This window comes from Manis pentadactyla, chromosome 17 (assembly GCF_030020395.1).
Source record: "Manis pentadactyla isolate mManPen7 chromosome 17, mManPen7.hap1, whole genome shotgun sequence".
NCBI classification, from domain to species: Eukaryota; Metazoa; Chordata; class Mammalia; order Pholidota; family Manidae; genus Manis; species Manis pentadactyla.
In genome coordinates this window covers 37,950,000-37,965,943 of record NC_080035.1, presented here as the reverse complement: position 1 = coordinate 37,965,943, position 15,944 = coordinate 37,950,000, and the positions used below count along the sequence as shown (strand labels likewise).

Below are 15,944 nucleotides of genomic sequence, written 5' to 3'. Positions count from 1 at the left end.
AAACAAGCATTTCTTTTCAACCCCCCAAAAAAAACAACCCATTAACTATACTACTTTATCTCCTTTACTGTTGTCATTGAACCCTCTATTTCTCCTCTCCCATTAGCCATCTCCTTTTTTTAATCTCCCTCTTATCCAGCATAGATACTACAGCTTTTTAGAAACTCTTGATTAACCTACTCTATTAGTTCCCTATGACTGCTGTAACAAGTTACACAAACTTGATGACTTAAAATACTAATTATCTTACAGTTTTGGAAGTCTGAAGTCCAAAATGCATCTCACTGGGCTAAAATCAAGGTGACAGTAAGACTGTATTACTTCTGGAGGCTCTAGGAAAGAATTCATTTCCTTGACTTTTCCTGCCTTGGAGGCTGCATGCATTCCTTGGGTTGTCCCCTCTTCCATCTTCAAAGCCAGCAATGGTTGCTTGAGTCTTCTCACAGTGTGGCTCTCTTGACACCTTTCTGTTTTCACATCTCATTCACTGATGGACCTGCAACCCCTCTCTCATTTATAGGGACCTCTGTGATTACATTGGGGCCACCCAGATAACCCAGATTAACCACCTCGTCTCAAGATCCTTAATTTAATCACATCTGCAAAGTCCATTCTGCAATGTATGGTAGGTAACACATTCACAGGCTCTAGGGATTAGGGAGAAGATACTTTTGGAGGCTGTTATTCTGCCTACCACAACTTCTTTCCCATGTGTATATTCATTTGCCCTCAAATGACAAAACTCAATCCTACATGAATCCAGCTGTTTTCCTTCCTTTCAGGTGAATACATGTGTTGCTAAAGGGAGTTAAACAAGAGTAATTGATACCAGTACACATTCATCACCAATATCAGTACACATTGATCACCAATATCAAATGGACCTTTCCAGCCAGAATGTCTTCTTATCTTTTTTTTTTTGTTGGTCAACAAGTTCTCCCATTTTTTCTTGTGACTATTTCAGACCCTTGCCACTTCCCTCAAACTTTGAAAAATCCTACCCTCTGACAAATGACTTCACTGTCTTACAGGAGAAATCAAATCCATTACACAGGAAACTTCATCAAATCCTGCTGTTAACTGTCTGTCTTAGATCACAGTCCTTAATAGCAGAGCCTGAGACAGGAATTTAAAGTGTACAATTCAGTGAGTTTTGAAGGATATAATCAAGGTTTAGAAAATTTTCATCATCCCCATGGGTTTCCTTCTCCTCTGCTGCGTTCCATCTCTCCCTGCAGCACTGGCTCTCAGCATCCACAGATGTACTTCCTGTCATTACAGGTTTCTTTTTCTAGAATTTCCTTACAATGTGGCCATACAGTGTATATGTACTCTTTATATCCGATTTTGACTTATATCCATGTAGTTGTACATATTAACAGTTGATTCCAAAAAACAAAACAAGACAGGTTTTTTGTTGCTATTATATAGATACATCTAAATATGTTAATTCATTTACCTGTTGATGGACATTTTGGTCATGTTTCTAGTTTTTGGCCATTGCAAATAAAGCTACTATGAACATTTGTGTACTAGTTTTTGTGTGAATATATATTTTTATTTTTGGGGACATAAATACCTGGGAGTGGAATGATTAGGTAGTGTTTCCTTCTATGGTTTGTTTGCCAGAGGACTTATAGATTCAAAAGCAATTTATACTAACAACTAAGATTTATTACAACAAAGGTGCAGAGTAAGCAGGAGGAAAAAGAAATGTATTGGTAGTATCCAGGGAGATACAGCATAGGCTTCCTAGTCCTGTTTGAGCACATAGGACATGCTTACTCTCTGGTAGTGAACTGCAGTGATACATGTGGGATGATAGTGCCTGAGAAAGTCCATTTGAGTCTTAGGATTTTGGATTTTTGGGGGGCTTCTGGTCACATAGACATAACCTGCTGTGCAAACAGCTGTGGCAAGTGAAACACAGGTGCACACCTCAGTCTTCATTTTTTTTTTCACCAGATTTTTTTTTTATTAAGGTATCATTGATATACACTCTTAAGAAGGTGTCACAAGAAAAACAATGTGGTTACTACATTCACCCATATTATCGAGTCCCTCCCCATACCCCATTGCAGTCACTGTCCATCAGTGTAGTAAGATGCCACAGAGTCCCTATTTGTCTTCTCTGAGCTACCCTGTCTTCCCAGTGACCCCACATACACCATGTGCACCAATCATGATGCCCCACAATCCCCTTCTCCCTCCTTCCCCATCCGCCCTACCCCACCCCTCCCCTTTGGTAACCACCAGTCCCTTCTTGGAGTCTGTGTCTGCTGCTATTTTGTTCCTTCAGTTTTGCTTCATACCAATAAGGGAAATAATTTGGTATGTGTCTTTCTCTGCCTGACTTATTTCACTGAGCATAATACCCTCTAGCTCCATCCATGTTGTTGCAAATGGCAGGATTTGTTTCTTTCTTATGGTTGAATAGAATCTGTCTTGATGTTTTACAGAGCAGTTGGACAAACCAGTAGGCATGGTCATGGCTCCAGGTACATAACAAAATTATCAGTAACATAAAGGAAACTCCAAAGACCACATTCCCAACAGCTGGCCAAGGGTCAGTCATGGTTCCCTTGGAGAAATGCAAAGAATAAGCAATTATACCTGTGGTGTTAACTCTTTCCTCAAAGATGGAATAGTAGATGAATCTTTATCTTTTTAAGAAACTTAAAAGAGATAATCACAAAAAGTTACATATTATGTTACTCCATTTATATAATATTCTTGAAAAAGAGAATAGATTAGTGGTTGTCAGGGGTTAAGAATGTTGGGATAGGGGAGGAATACCAGAAGGAAGTGAATATGACTGTAAAAGGACCAGTATGTGGGATCCTAGTGGTGATGGAAATGTTTTGAATCTTGACTATCAATGTCAATATACTGATTATGATATTATATTATTATTTCAGGAGGTGTTACTACTGGAGGAAATTAGGTAAAGGGCACATGGGAACTCTGCATTATTTCTAAGTGCATGTGAATTTACAATTATTTCAAAATAAAAGTTTTTGTTAAAAACCTAAAAAAAAAAAAGAAACTGAAAACCGTTTTCCAAAATGAGTACCCCATTTTACTGTTCCACCAGTAGACTACAAGATATCTAGTTGCTTCACATCATTGCAAACACATGGTATTGTTAGCTTTTAAAATTTTAGTCATACTAATAATATATAGGAGTATCTTATTTTGGTTTTAGCTTGCTTTTCTCTAGTGACTAATGTTGTGAACATCTTTTCATGCACCTTTGGACATTCTTATCTTTATATTGGGAAATGTCTGTTCAAATCTTGCATCCCCTTTTTATTATTTGTCTTATTATTGAATTGTCAGAGTTCTTTATGTATTTTAGATACAAGTCCTTTGTTATATATCTGTACTGCAAGTAATTTCTCCTTTTCTATAGTTTTTTGTTTTTAATATAATGCTTTACAAGAGCAAACATCTTGAAGTCTTATAAATCTAGTTAATTTTTTTTTATTACATGGTTCATGCATTTTTGTGCCCTCAGAAATCTTTGTCTACCTCAAGGTCATACAGATTTTCTTCTAGAGATTTTATAGTCTTAGCTGTTATGTTTAGGTCAAGTTAATTTTTGTGTATGGTATGAGGTAAGGGTTGATGTTCATTTTTTCCCATATTGATATCCAGTTGATCAGCATCATTCTTGAAAAGTCTTTTTCAATTGAATTGTCTCGGCATCTTTGTTAAAAATCAGTTGACCATATTTGTTGAGGCCTTTTTCTGGAATTTATTTTAATTGATTTATGTATCTATCTCTCCACCAGTACCATACTGTCTTCATAATAGTAGTTTCAAAATCAGATTGTATGTCTTCCAACTTTGGTCTTTTTAAAAAAATTGCTTTGGTCCTTTACATTTCTATGCATTTTGAATCAGCTTGTTAATTTCCATTTTTAAAATCCTTCAGCATATTTATTGGGATTGCATTGAATCTGTAGATTTGGGGAAGAATTGACATTTTAATGATACTGAATCTCCTCCTAATCAGTGATAGGGCTTATCTCTCTGTTTATTTGTCTTTTTTTTTTTTTTCTCTCAACAACATTATTTTGGTTTTCAGTGGCCAGAGCTCGCACATAATTTTATTAAATTTAACTAATTATTTTATGTTTTTTATGTTACTGTAAGTGCTACTATTAATATTTTCTTTAATTTTAAGATGATTATAATGTGAATGTAGTTGTAAGAAATAATACAGAGAGCCTGTATACCTTTCACTCATTTTCTCCCATTGGTAAGATACTGCATAATTGAAGTAAATATCACATCCAGGAAAATGACATTAATCCAACCTACAGATCTTGTTCAGATTTCAGCAGTATTACATGTACTGATTTGTGTGTGTCTATTTAGTTCTATGCAGTTTAATCACATGTCTGAGTCTTTGTGACCACTACCATAGTGAATATATAGAGTGGCTCCATCACAAGGGTCCTTTGTGCTACTTGTACATCACCACAGACTTCTCCTACACCCTCACCTTCTTCCTTAATATGTTGTTTATCTCTATAATTTTGTCATTTCAAGAATGTTAGATAAATGGGATCATGCAGTATGTAACCTTTTAGGGTTGGTTTTTTAAATAATTCATCCAAGTTGTTACATATATCCATAATTTGCACCTTTTTATTTGTGAGTAAGCATTCCATACTATGGATATACTACAGTTCGTTTAATCACTCACCTACTAATGGATGTTTGAGTTTCCAGTTTTTGGTTATTCTGAATAAAACTGCTGTGAACATTCATGTGCTGGTATTTGTATGAAAATGTATTTTTATTCTTTTGGTATAAATGCCCAAGAGTATAATTGCTGGATTGTACTGTAAGCACATGTTTAATTTTATAAGAAATTGCCATACTTTTTTTCAGAGTGGTTGTTATCACTTTACCTTCCTATCAACAAGGTATGAGACATCCAGTTTCTTCACATCCTCACTAGCATTTGGTGGTGTCACTATTTTTTGTTCTAGCCAGTGTGACAGATATGTACTGTAACTCATTTTGCTTTAATATGCATTGTCCTAAAGGGTCATGATATTGAACTTCTTTTCATGTGCTTATTTGCCTTCTTAGATCTCCTTATATGATATGTATGTTCATGTCTTTTGCCCATTTCCTAACTGGATTGCTTGCTTGTTTGCTTCTTACTGCCTCCTTTTGAGAATTCTTTATTTATTTTGGATACTAGTCCTTTGTCAGATATGTGGTTTGCAAATATTTTCTCCCAGTCTGTAACTTATATGCTGTTACTTTTAAAATCACATTTTCCAGTTTTTCTTCTGGTATCTAGATACATTACTCATTTTTATACGCTGATCTGGCATCCTCTGATTTTGCTAAGTCTGCGCATTATTTCTAGTGGCCGTTTGCACACTTAAGATTCTTTACATGTTTTCTGCAAATAAAGACACTTATTTTCTAGTAGATTTTTCTTCCTTTCTAACTATTCCTTTCATTTCTTTTTCTTGGTTTATTGCACTAGCACATCTAGTACAATGTTGAATCAAATTGCTGAGTAAATATCTTTGTCTTGTTTAGACTATAAGGTCTTAGGGTGCAGGCATTTAGTCTTTATTATGTTAGTTGTGGGTATTTCATAGATAAATAACCTTTTATCCAAAAGTTTTGGAAATTCTTTTCTATTTCTAATTTACCTATACTTTTGCTATGAATGGGTATTTGTGTCAAATGCTTTTTCCAGATTTTTTTTCCAATATCTTCTGTTTTTTTCTCTTATTTTTGTTGGTATGGGTTGTTACACTGATTGATTTTCCAGTGTTGTTACAAACCTTGTTTGTGGGTTAGTCATTATGTATTACCATTTTTATCTATTACTGAATTTGGATTGCTAAAATTAGATTGTTTTTAATTTCTCTTGAAGACATACTCGTGTGTTATATATCAGTTAACTTTAGTACATTTTTTAATTTAACAAGGAGTATTCCATTTTTTTCCCAATTATTTATGGAGAAGATTAGAATTTTGAGCCCAAGTGTTTTTGGTACTTGAGGTGCCATTTTATTTATCTTGGATACTTCCTAGATGTGCTGTAATTATTGGAACTTAAATTTGTAGAGTATCTTTAACGAGGTCTATATATTTATAATGTGAATGCCAACACTAAAAGTGTGGTTGCAGTCTGATGAATAAAATGATGGGCCAGAACAGAAGTTCGGTAGTTTGAACAATTAAATAACTAAATATGTGATTTTTAGTATTTATCAAGGCTAATAGATAGCTAAGAGATAACTTCAGGAAAGTATTTATGTCCATAATCTTCAGTTTTCTTAGCATTTCCATTATTTGAATGAGAATGAAGTGAAAGAAATGAATACAATTAATTTTGTTTTATAGACCTAATTTCTATTTAAATTCCTATATCTACTTTTAAAAGAAATCAAAATATAATTGAACATTTAGAGTAAATAATTGAGACTCTACAATACATCAAGTGACTGTTAGACACATACCAAATTAGTATCTTTTAATAGTCCAGCAGTTAAGCTTTGTTGGTTCTATTTCTGTTGTGGGATAAAGGAGTATTCCTGTTAAGTTCTTTGCCTGCCCCTTTCCAGCCCTTGTCAGGGTGGTTATTGCTGTGTTACTGAGAGAGTAGTGAAGTGTAGTAGAAATGGTACCACCGTAAGTTGAGTGGTTAGACTTAGATTCTATTTGCTATGCCACTTTATTTCTGCAAGCCATCTAGCAGGTCTAATCTTTACTTTTTATTTAAAATGAAAACATGATGGAAAGACATAAGTAATTAAATATTGTATCTTGTATTTCAGTCTGAAAATTTGGAGAATACAGTAATCATACCAGATATAAAACTACATAGCAATCCTTCTGCTTTCAATATTTATTGCAATGTACGCCACTGCGTTCTGGAATGGCAGAAAAAGGAAACGTCATTGGCAGCTGCATCTAAGAACTCTGTGCAGAGTGGCGAATCAGATAGCGATGAAGAGGAGGAATCCAAAGAGCCCCCTATCAAGCTTCCAAAGGTAAGTAATTAATTGTACTTAGATATATAACCTACACGTTTTGGCTCTAATGCATATATTTGCATTGCTAAAATACCTTTTTAAAAAATTGTGCACAAAAAATAACAGGGCTTATGGTAAAAATAGGTTTGGGGCAGACTAGGAAAACTGAAGAACTTTATAATTGGAGTGCTAACAAAGTCAATTATTGGTAGTTGAGTGGGTAGTACTTGGAAAGTTCAGGTAGGTTGATCGGTGGATTGGAGTCTGTTATAAGGGCTATTAAAAATGTACAAAGCAGTAGATTGGAAACGGTGGCTTGTAGGCATTGAGCCATTTCAGATGAAGTAGAGCTCTGAGACAGTGAGCTTCCATTAAGGTGGACAGAAGAGGAGGTACAAACTACCACAGCCATGAGCCAAAGAAAGCTGGGGGTGCACCTCTCTGGGGAGGGAGCCCTAGGAACAGTTATTAATTTTAATTTTTCTTGAAATAGAACTAGAAGGGCTTCTGGCTTTGCAGCAGCTGAACTGACAGCTCTTGCCTTTTCTGCCTAAGGTTATAATTATGCTCTTGCTATTCTGGCTCCCCTTGCCTAGAAAAATTACATATGAACCAACAAACTTCTACTACATTGTGTCTGGTATCACTCCCTTATTTACCCGAGGCGTTATATGTTAATTGGTTTTATAGAAACATATGCTGTAGTAAAAAAAACTGTTCTTAAGATACTCAGTTCTGTTTAACTATTGGTATATTTTAAGACTGTAATGTTATTTTATATATAAGGTTTGTTTTCTATATGGTAGGTATATAACAAAAGAATGGGTGAAAATATAGACATATTTTTAAAATGGTACCTTTATAATAAATGATTTATATATATTGTTTTTTCTAATGTAGACATTTTAAAATGATTTTTTCTATCATAAATGATTCATGTAATTGGCCTTTTCATTAAACTGATACCTTAAAACTCTGCCTTGAAAACTTGTTTATGTGTATATATACACACACAAAATATCAAGCAAACACTTTTTTGCTAGTTGGAAATAATAGCCAAGATAGAACCTATGTTCTTGACCTGAAATTTTTGCACATTTCGTGGTGGCTATTCCTAAGTGGCCCGCTGTCTTTGGTCATTACTGTTAGTGTCTCCTCATCTTTATTCTCAGCTGATAACTTACTTTCTATTTCATAGGGAAGTTGAGGTTTTGTGAACTTCTTCAGGCTCTTAACCATCCTCAAATGATGAGGATGAGGCCTTTATCTCTTCCTCTTGGTACCCTTCTCTTTCCCTATGTCTCTTTCTCTCTGATGTCCTTAATTGTGTCTTCTCTATTAGTTTCTTTCTTCAAATTAAAGCAAACAAGCTCATCTTTCCCATGAAAGCCCATCCAGGTAGAGTTCATGGTCTCTAATTCTAATCTCTTGTGCTTAATTAGGGAGGTTGAGGAAAAATACATTATTAAGTTAGTAATGAGACTGCAGGATTTATGTAGTATATTTTTGGTAAGAATTCCATTCCGTGTGTGGGTGAGTCACACTATGCTATAGTAATAGCCCAGAAATTGTTCATTATTGGGAAGGAAAATAAACCCAGAGAAATCTTTCATACAGATGTGTAGATTTTGAACAGTAAGCTGGAGCTTAAGTTGAAAGATACTACACAATCAAGAATAACCAATTCTTAGACTCTTTTAAAACTTTAGGATAAATGAATGTTAAAAAACTTATATATCAGGCATTCTAAAGACAGTGCTTTTCAGCATGATTAGCAGTCAAAAGATGCAGTCAAAAGGGGATCTTTCAAGGAAAATTAAAAGAAAATCAGATAGACCATGTGATTAATACTGAGTTTTCCATCAAATATTGACCCATCAGGAAATGGTATAATGATTAAGAACATGGGTAGTGGAGTTAAACAGCCTGAGTTCAAACATTTACCATTAAAAATACTAGCTGTGTGATGCTAGGAAAGTTATTTGACCTCTCTGTTGCCCCAGTTTTATCATCTATGAATTGTGGATAACATTTACCTCATAAGGTTGTAGTGAGGATTCAGTGAGTTAATAAATGTCAAGTAAGTGCATGCTCAATAAATTATAGCTGTAGTTGAGTCAGGTTGGGTGCAAACAAACATGTAAGTGCAGATGAATGTGATTTGATTTCAAGGAGCTCTTCAATTTATTAAGAAATACTTTGTATCCAAAGCAATGGGACTTATGGACAATTGATGAGATTATGTGATGAACAGGGGAGGAAGAAGTTATGATGCATTTATGCTGAGGCCGTCAGGAAGCTGTGGGTTAGCATGAGTGGAGAGCAGACCTTTCGGGTGATGTTTGCGTGACACGAAGGATTAATAAGAAGGAGATGAGAGGCCTTAAGGTTTGGGGCGATGGGAGTTTGAGGGCAGGTGAGAAATGCCAGCATTTTTCTTTAACTCTTGACCATTTCTGTGCCTCTGCTCCAGATGCTACTCTTTTATGTCAGCTCTTTCAGTTTGTTATTCCTCTCCTGCTCTTCCTGCATGTGTGACTGTTGCTTTCCTTCTCCTCACTGATGTTTCTTTCTCTTATACTCCTTTTTTTTACATAATGAAGACAGTTTTTATTTGTTGTTGAAGTATCATTCTGATGCAGTTTTCTTTTCTCCCTTCTTGAATTTTAAACCTTGAATTGAATTTGATTATTATGTAGACCTTGCTTGCCATGCTTTTTTGGGAGTTGGTAATCATTGTTATTTTAAGGACTTTCTTAGCCTCCCCCCAACCAAATGCTTCTGTATTAAGTTTTTTACCCAAAACAGTTTTTACCTAGCTCAAACTGTCTTTCACTATCTAATTTTCAGATCCTCTAGAGTATTCCAAATTTTACAGCTACATAATTTTTTAATAGTAATTTTTAGGATTTACACTTCCTATCCAGTCTTACTTGAGGTTGGTCATGTCACATATTTTGGTAAAAAATGTAGACTTGCATAGACTCATTTATTTACTTCTTAATTCAGGAAATTATTTTTGAGTTTAGAGCAAGCATTGGGCCCTGAGAACAAAATTTTGAAACACAGTCCCTCCCTCAAAAGTATGTCTGATAGGGGTAGCAGGCATGTTGAGTGATTGATAGTCAGGGATTAATAATAGGTAGTGCTAGGTACAGCGGAACACAGTACAGGATGGCACACTGCAGGCGCACTTGCCAGCAGAGGGAACAGCAGTGGTCTGTGCTGGCTAGAGTGGAGTGGCCCAATAGGGCAAGAGGCAGAGAGCTGAAGCTGGATCATGAAGGGCCTTCTATGTCGTGCAACCATTTTTAGATTTTATCTTGTGAATTGGAAATATTGAAGATTTTAAGCAAAAGAGTTTGATCTGACTTGTATTTTAGTAAAGTTACTTGTCTACTAGTAAGGCAAATCCTCTAGAGCATGGGGAGATTAGAGCAAAGGGCCAGGTGGTGGGCAGTGACTTAGTTGTCTAGTGTTAATGAGAGTTGGAGTTAGGTTAGTGGCAGTATTTGGCATATAAGAAATGTTAAGGAAGCAGAATTGACAGGAACTGGTAAGTAGTTGCATATGAAGGCTGAAGAAAGTAAAATGTAAACATTTCTAGAGTTTCTGAGTGGTGATGCCATTTATTGCAAGTTGGAGAACTAAAGGAGGAGTCGTGGTTTGTTAGGTAATGATTGTGTTTGGTTCTGGCCATACGAGTTTGACGTAGCTGCAAGGTGTCCAGTGTACACTGTGAAGGACTGAAGTTCAAAAGCAACCTCCCAGCTAGAAATACAAGTTTGGAGTTATCACAGTGTGGTGGCAGAAGTTGAAACAAAATTCTCTTAGAGATGAGAATGGTGGTGTGGGATCAAAGTGTGGTTTAAAAATTAAATTAGCTTTCAAAAGCTGTAAGAACACTTTTTCCTTTGGATGTCAAGAGAAGGGAAGAAGATGGTAGTAGACGTAGATGAATTTAGAGGAGCTCAGACATTTCCCCCCAAAACCTGCAGACCTCCTAGGAGCAGATTCCTCTCTTCTCTTTGCATCCCTTCTCCTCTGCTCCTGTTACTTCCTCTTTCCTACCTCTTGTTCCACATAGAATTTTAAAAAATTTATTTGTGAATGTTGTTTCTACCAAATACTTATTTTCTACCAAAAAATTTAGAAGACTACATTTCACTCTACATAATAATAAATCTAGTCTTGGGGTCCTCTTGAGCTTTTCCAAATGTATTCTGGAAGTATAACTGAGTCTAGGACTTTTCAACAGAATGAGCTGCAACTTCTAATGGCAGAGAGTTAGCTATTATTAAAGCTAAGTGTGATGTGACTAAACACTTATAAAGTTCACACTTATTAATGAAATAATAAAGTCACCCTTGGAAATATATTTAAGGAGGCAAAATAAAGTCTTGAAAGACCCATTGTCATTTTTCTTTGGCCAAATATGTTTTTAATTTCACTTTCCCAGCAGTGATATTGGACTGTCTGTATCAGGGAGTTATTTGGGTTTTGTGTTACTTCAAATATAATAGAGAACCCTCAGGATTTAATTACTTGAAAGCAACAGTAAAGGTAAAATTCAGTAAACTTACAGAAAGCTGTTTTCGAAAGAGAAATGGTAGATCATATATTTTAGGCAGTTAGTTATATTTATCATTGAAAGTACTGAAGCTTAGTGTTACCTTACTATTATAATGAACTACTATATTTAAAAGGCACATTTATTAATTTATTTTGCTAATTATGAAGGCAGTATATATTCATTGTAGAAAATTTGAAAAATACAGAACATTTTTTACAAAGAGGAAATGGAAATTAAAAATTAGAAATCATTTCTAAAAATCCATTAACCAAAAAATCCCCAATACAGCATTTTCATATACAAATGCTAAAAATATATTTATTTCTGCATAAATGAAATCACACTGTATTTGCAGTACTGTATTTCTTTCCTTATACTCTTCCTTCCTAACATTGAGGGAGATGGAAGTACAGTCTGTTCTCAGTGACTGTAAGACAGGCTTCAGGGTATAAAGTGCAATGTCAAAGTTCATACATTGATAAAATACTCTCAGCCAGACTTCAGAAACAATACTTATTTCACAACATGTTTTGTTCCTCTGCTAAACCAGCAGCTTTGTTCCCAAGCAAAATGTGATTGGAAAACTTGAGGTTGATTTTTATCTTGTTGTATATTGAATACATATTGCTATTCTGGAAATGAATTAGTTTTCCCCCTTACAAATAAGAAAAATACAGTGAACTAAGATACAGATGGTTAGCAAGACTTCACAGTGGTTAATCTAGACACCTGGGTAATAATCTGTCATGATCATTATGACTAACGTTTTCTGAGTATGTCTCACCAAAACCAGCTAATGCTCTGTTCCTAGCAGACTACCTGAGTTGCCTATTGTCATACATTTGTTATTATACCTTAAAATTATCAGAGAGGCAACTCAGGAATCTATTCAGCAAGTCACCTTACTGTCTTTGGCAAGGTTCAATAATTTCTCCTTTACTCTACTCCTTCACTATAGGAATCTTGTATAAACAAACCCTAGACAAAAATGTCATCTGTGAAGAATCTTGTTTACATTATGAAGTTGTGATGGGTAATAGAGTAAGCAGTGGTAAAGACTGATGGGATATGGTCATCTCCCATTGACCTGAGAATAGAGCCCCACATTTTGTTCTTAGACCTTTGACCTCAGATTTGTTTCCTGTAAGTACATGAACAGATGGAAATCTTGAACAGCATGTTTTTATTTTCTAATCTCTTTCAGGAAAACAGACTTTATCACCTGGAAAATTTTCATTGCTTAGTGCATTTAATCAATTGAAAGTATAAGAACTTCTGTAATGTCAGCTATAATCAAGCTGCTGGGATTTTAGATGACTTCTTTAAAGACATCTACTCAGTCACATCTGTATTCTTCAGAGACCTTGCAAATAATAAACAGAACTGCTACTGACTTGCCTGCAATGGATTTGACCCTTGTTTAGAAAATATATTTTTTAGTTGCTGTGGTTTTTAGTGCATAACTGAGAGAGTAATTAAACAAATATTTATTGTGTGCCTGTCATGTGCCAGGAACTGGGCTAGTCATGGTAGATATTAAGCTAAGTAAGTATTGTTCCTTACCTATAAGGAGACCACAGTTTAGTCAGGAAAATGGAAACAAAAGTAGACAATTATACTATAATGTAGTAAATGCTGTAATAGAGGTCTGGACTGGGTAAGAGTTATATACAAAGCTCATTTCTCATTTACACTGTTATATTAAACTCTTAGAGGATAGGGCCTAGTATAATATATCTTCATTTCTTCTGGAGCAGATTTAAGAAATATTTGTGTAATACACAAAATGATATGCAAATCTCAGTAGAAAGAACACTCTTCCACTGTTATATCCAATAGAATTAATGCTGTGATGTATTTCTACTAATTAACTTTTTTAGGTACTTCTCCAATAATTTAACATCTCCTTGAAAAGATCTTACTCATTTGGTTCTCAAATGTTGGCATGGACTGAGAAATGGAATTTCATAGTTTTTTTTTTTGTTCTCTCAGTCCTGAAGATATCTCCTTATACCAGTTCATCACATTTCACTCTCACTCTTTAGTTACAGATTTATCTATCTTTTGCTGAAGTCAGATTTTTCTTGGTGCTGTTGAGGATGATATAATAATTAAAGTAAAAGTGGGAGTGATCTTTTAGCTAGACAGTTTTTTAAATTATTTTCATGATAAACCCTATAAGAAGAAGGGTCACCATCAATAAATAATAATATGGTGAATTATACCATTATAGGAAAGGCTAAGATGAAAAGCTCCTTTTACAGTCTTCACTCTTCACTGTATGCTATTTTGACTTTTTTTCTGGTCATAAGTAACAGCATGGCTTTTAACAAAAAAATGCTCACTTCTACTTGAGGTCAGCCAAGTGAACTTTTAAATTAATAGTTTATTTTTTCTTAGTGAATGTAATCTCAGATCTGGCTCACTGTTACAGTTCGTAATATTTCATTAGGCTAAAACTACTTTTTAAACAGTGCTACTATTTTTTAACCATCCATGTAACTAGATAGTTTTCTAAATCTTTAAGTTAAGCATACTGTTTTTTCCAATATGTTTCTTTTTTGTTTTGTCTTTTAAAGCCTGCAGTATTAATCATTGTTGTAGAAAGAAGCTGCCCCAATTAAACTGCCTGGAAAGTGTTATTAGCTTACCCTTACATGCTACATGTCTTTTATCTTAAATAGATCATTGAGGTTGGACTTTGTGAAGTTTTTGAATTGATCAAGGAGACACGATTTTCCCATCCATCCCTGTGCCTCAGGAGTCTCCAAGCTCTGCTTAACGTGCTTCAGGGACAGCAGCCAGAAGGTCTCCAGTCAGAGCCACCTGAGGTCCTAGGTAAGAGCTCAGGGGCATTGAATGAAGTCTTTAAATGTAAATAGCCTCTTTTATGAAGCACACACAGCAGCCTGAAATGCAGTCTTTGTTTAATTTTGGTACTGAGACAACAAGGATATAAATTTTAAGGTATTTTGTTATGTTCTACTGGAGTTATGGTTTAAGAGTTACACTTCACGCAGATATTTCTCAATTTTATTGTGTTGATAGGGAAAAGACAAACCATAAATTATTGGAAACCAGAAATAATCCCTAAGCTTTATAGTCACTATTAACTTAAATCATTCCTATTAAACCTTAGGCCAAAATAACTAACATTGAGCTTTCTCTAACTTTATATGTTATTCTGGATAGTTTAAAAAGTAGGAAAAAAGGAAATAAGTGCTGCCAACCCAAACAGCGCAATTAGTTTCTAAGTAGAGGGCATTTCTTTTGTATTAATTATAAATACAAATCTACTTTTGTTACAGATAAAAATTCTAATTAGTTGAAACTTTCATTAAGTAAGAATATCTGCTTTTTTGTAAAGTATATTTGAATTTGTGAATGCCTACCATTCATGCTGGGCTCGACACATAATCCTGTAAGCAGAATAGGAAGAGTTCTCTTGAGGAATAGAAATAGAGATGGAAGCATAATTGTGAAATTGACTAATTGCTTTTTTTCTCATGATAATCATGGGCTTAGAAAGAGTCTAGATTTTTCTAACTCTCAAACATTAATTTTTTTATTAGAGTCATGTGGTCCCTACCTATGGAGTTGCTGATACAGTAGGTTTGGGGTTGGATGCAAGAGTTTGCATCTGGAGTAAGTTTTTGGGTGGTGTCAGTGCTGCCAGTCCGGGGACCACACTGATCTGGACTAATGTTTGATCCTTTTGTCTACTTGGTTATTTGGATTTTATTAGACCCGTATGTCAGATTGTTCTTTTTTGGTCACATATGGTGCTTAGTTTTTGTGTTTGATTATTTTGTTTTGTTTTACTTGGGGAGGGGAGTGCTGACCATGAAAACAAGCTGAGAATTTTTAAAACAATACCCCACCCCAACCCTGGGTTATTAAATGCTACTACAAATAAAAACTATCATATAGGAGATTGTTATGATAGCACAAGTGATCACATAACTACTATAATGTACTACTTGGTTTCATTAATATGTTCATAGCGTTTTACTGAAGATTTTATTTAATTAATTTTATTTAAAAATATTTTGCTTGTTATTCTTAGCTTGATTTGTCAGTTAGCAAATGACTGAAATATTTAAAATATCCATTAAAACCTGTATCTTCTATTTGAACAACATGTCAATCATTTCTTTTCTCCTATGTCTTCTACTGTTCTCTTGTCTTTTGTCAGTTATACTTTCTTTTGTATCCAGTTTATACATAAATGCTCCCTTTCCTTTATTCTATTCAGAATAGATCTTGTCCTTATTATTTGTTTTTGAAATCGTATGTTTTAGCTTAATCATCTATCAGAACTTTCACCTGATTAATTTGTTCATTTTTATTTT

General features: G+C 34.7%; 1 protein-coding gene across 14 annotated transcripts in view; it reads left to right on the top strand.

Moving 5' to 3' along the window:
* MYCBP2 (MYC binding protein 2) overlaps nucleotides 1-15,944 on the top strand; it is a 269,203-nt gene that overhangs the window by 32,905 nt on the left and 220,354 nt on the right. For all 14 annotated transcript variants that reach the window (XM_036893768.2, XM_036893769.2, XM_036893773.2 and 11 more), the window contains exons 3-4: nucleotides 6,822-7,037; nucleotides 14,277-14,430. In XM_036893768.2, coding sequence (XP_036749663.1) covers nucleotides 6,822-7,037; nucleotides 14,277-14,430 — 370 coding nt within the window. The remainder of the gene's footprint in view (nucleotides 1-6,821; nucleotides 7,038-14,276; nucleotides 14,431-15,944) is intronic.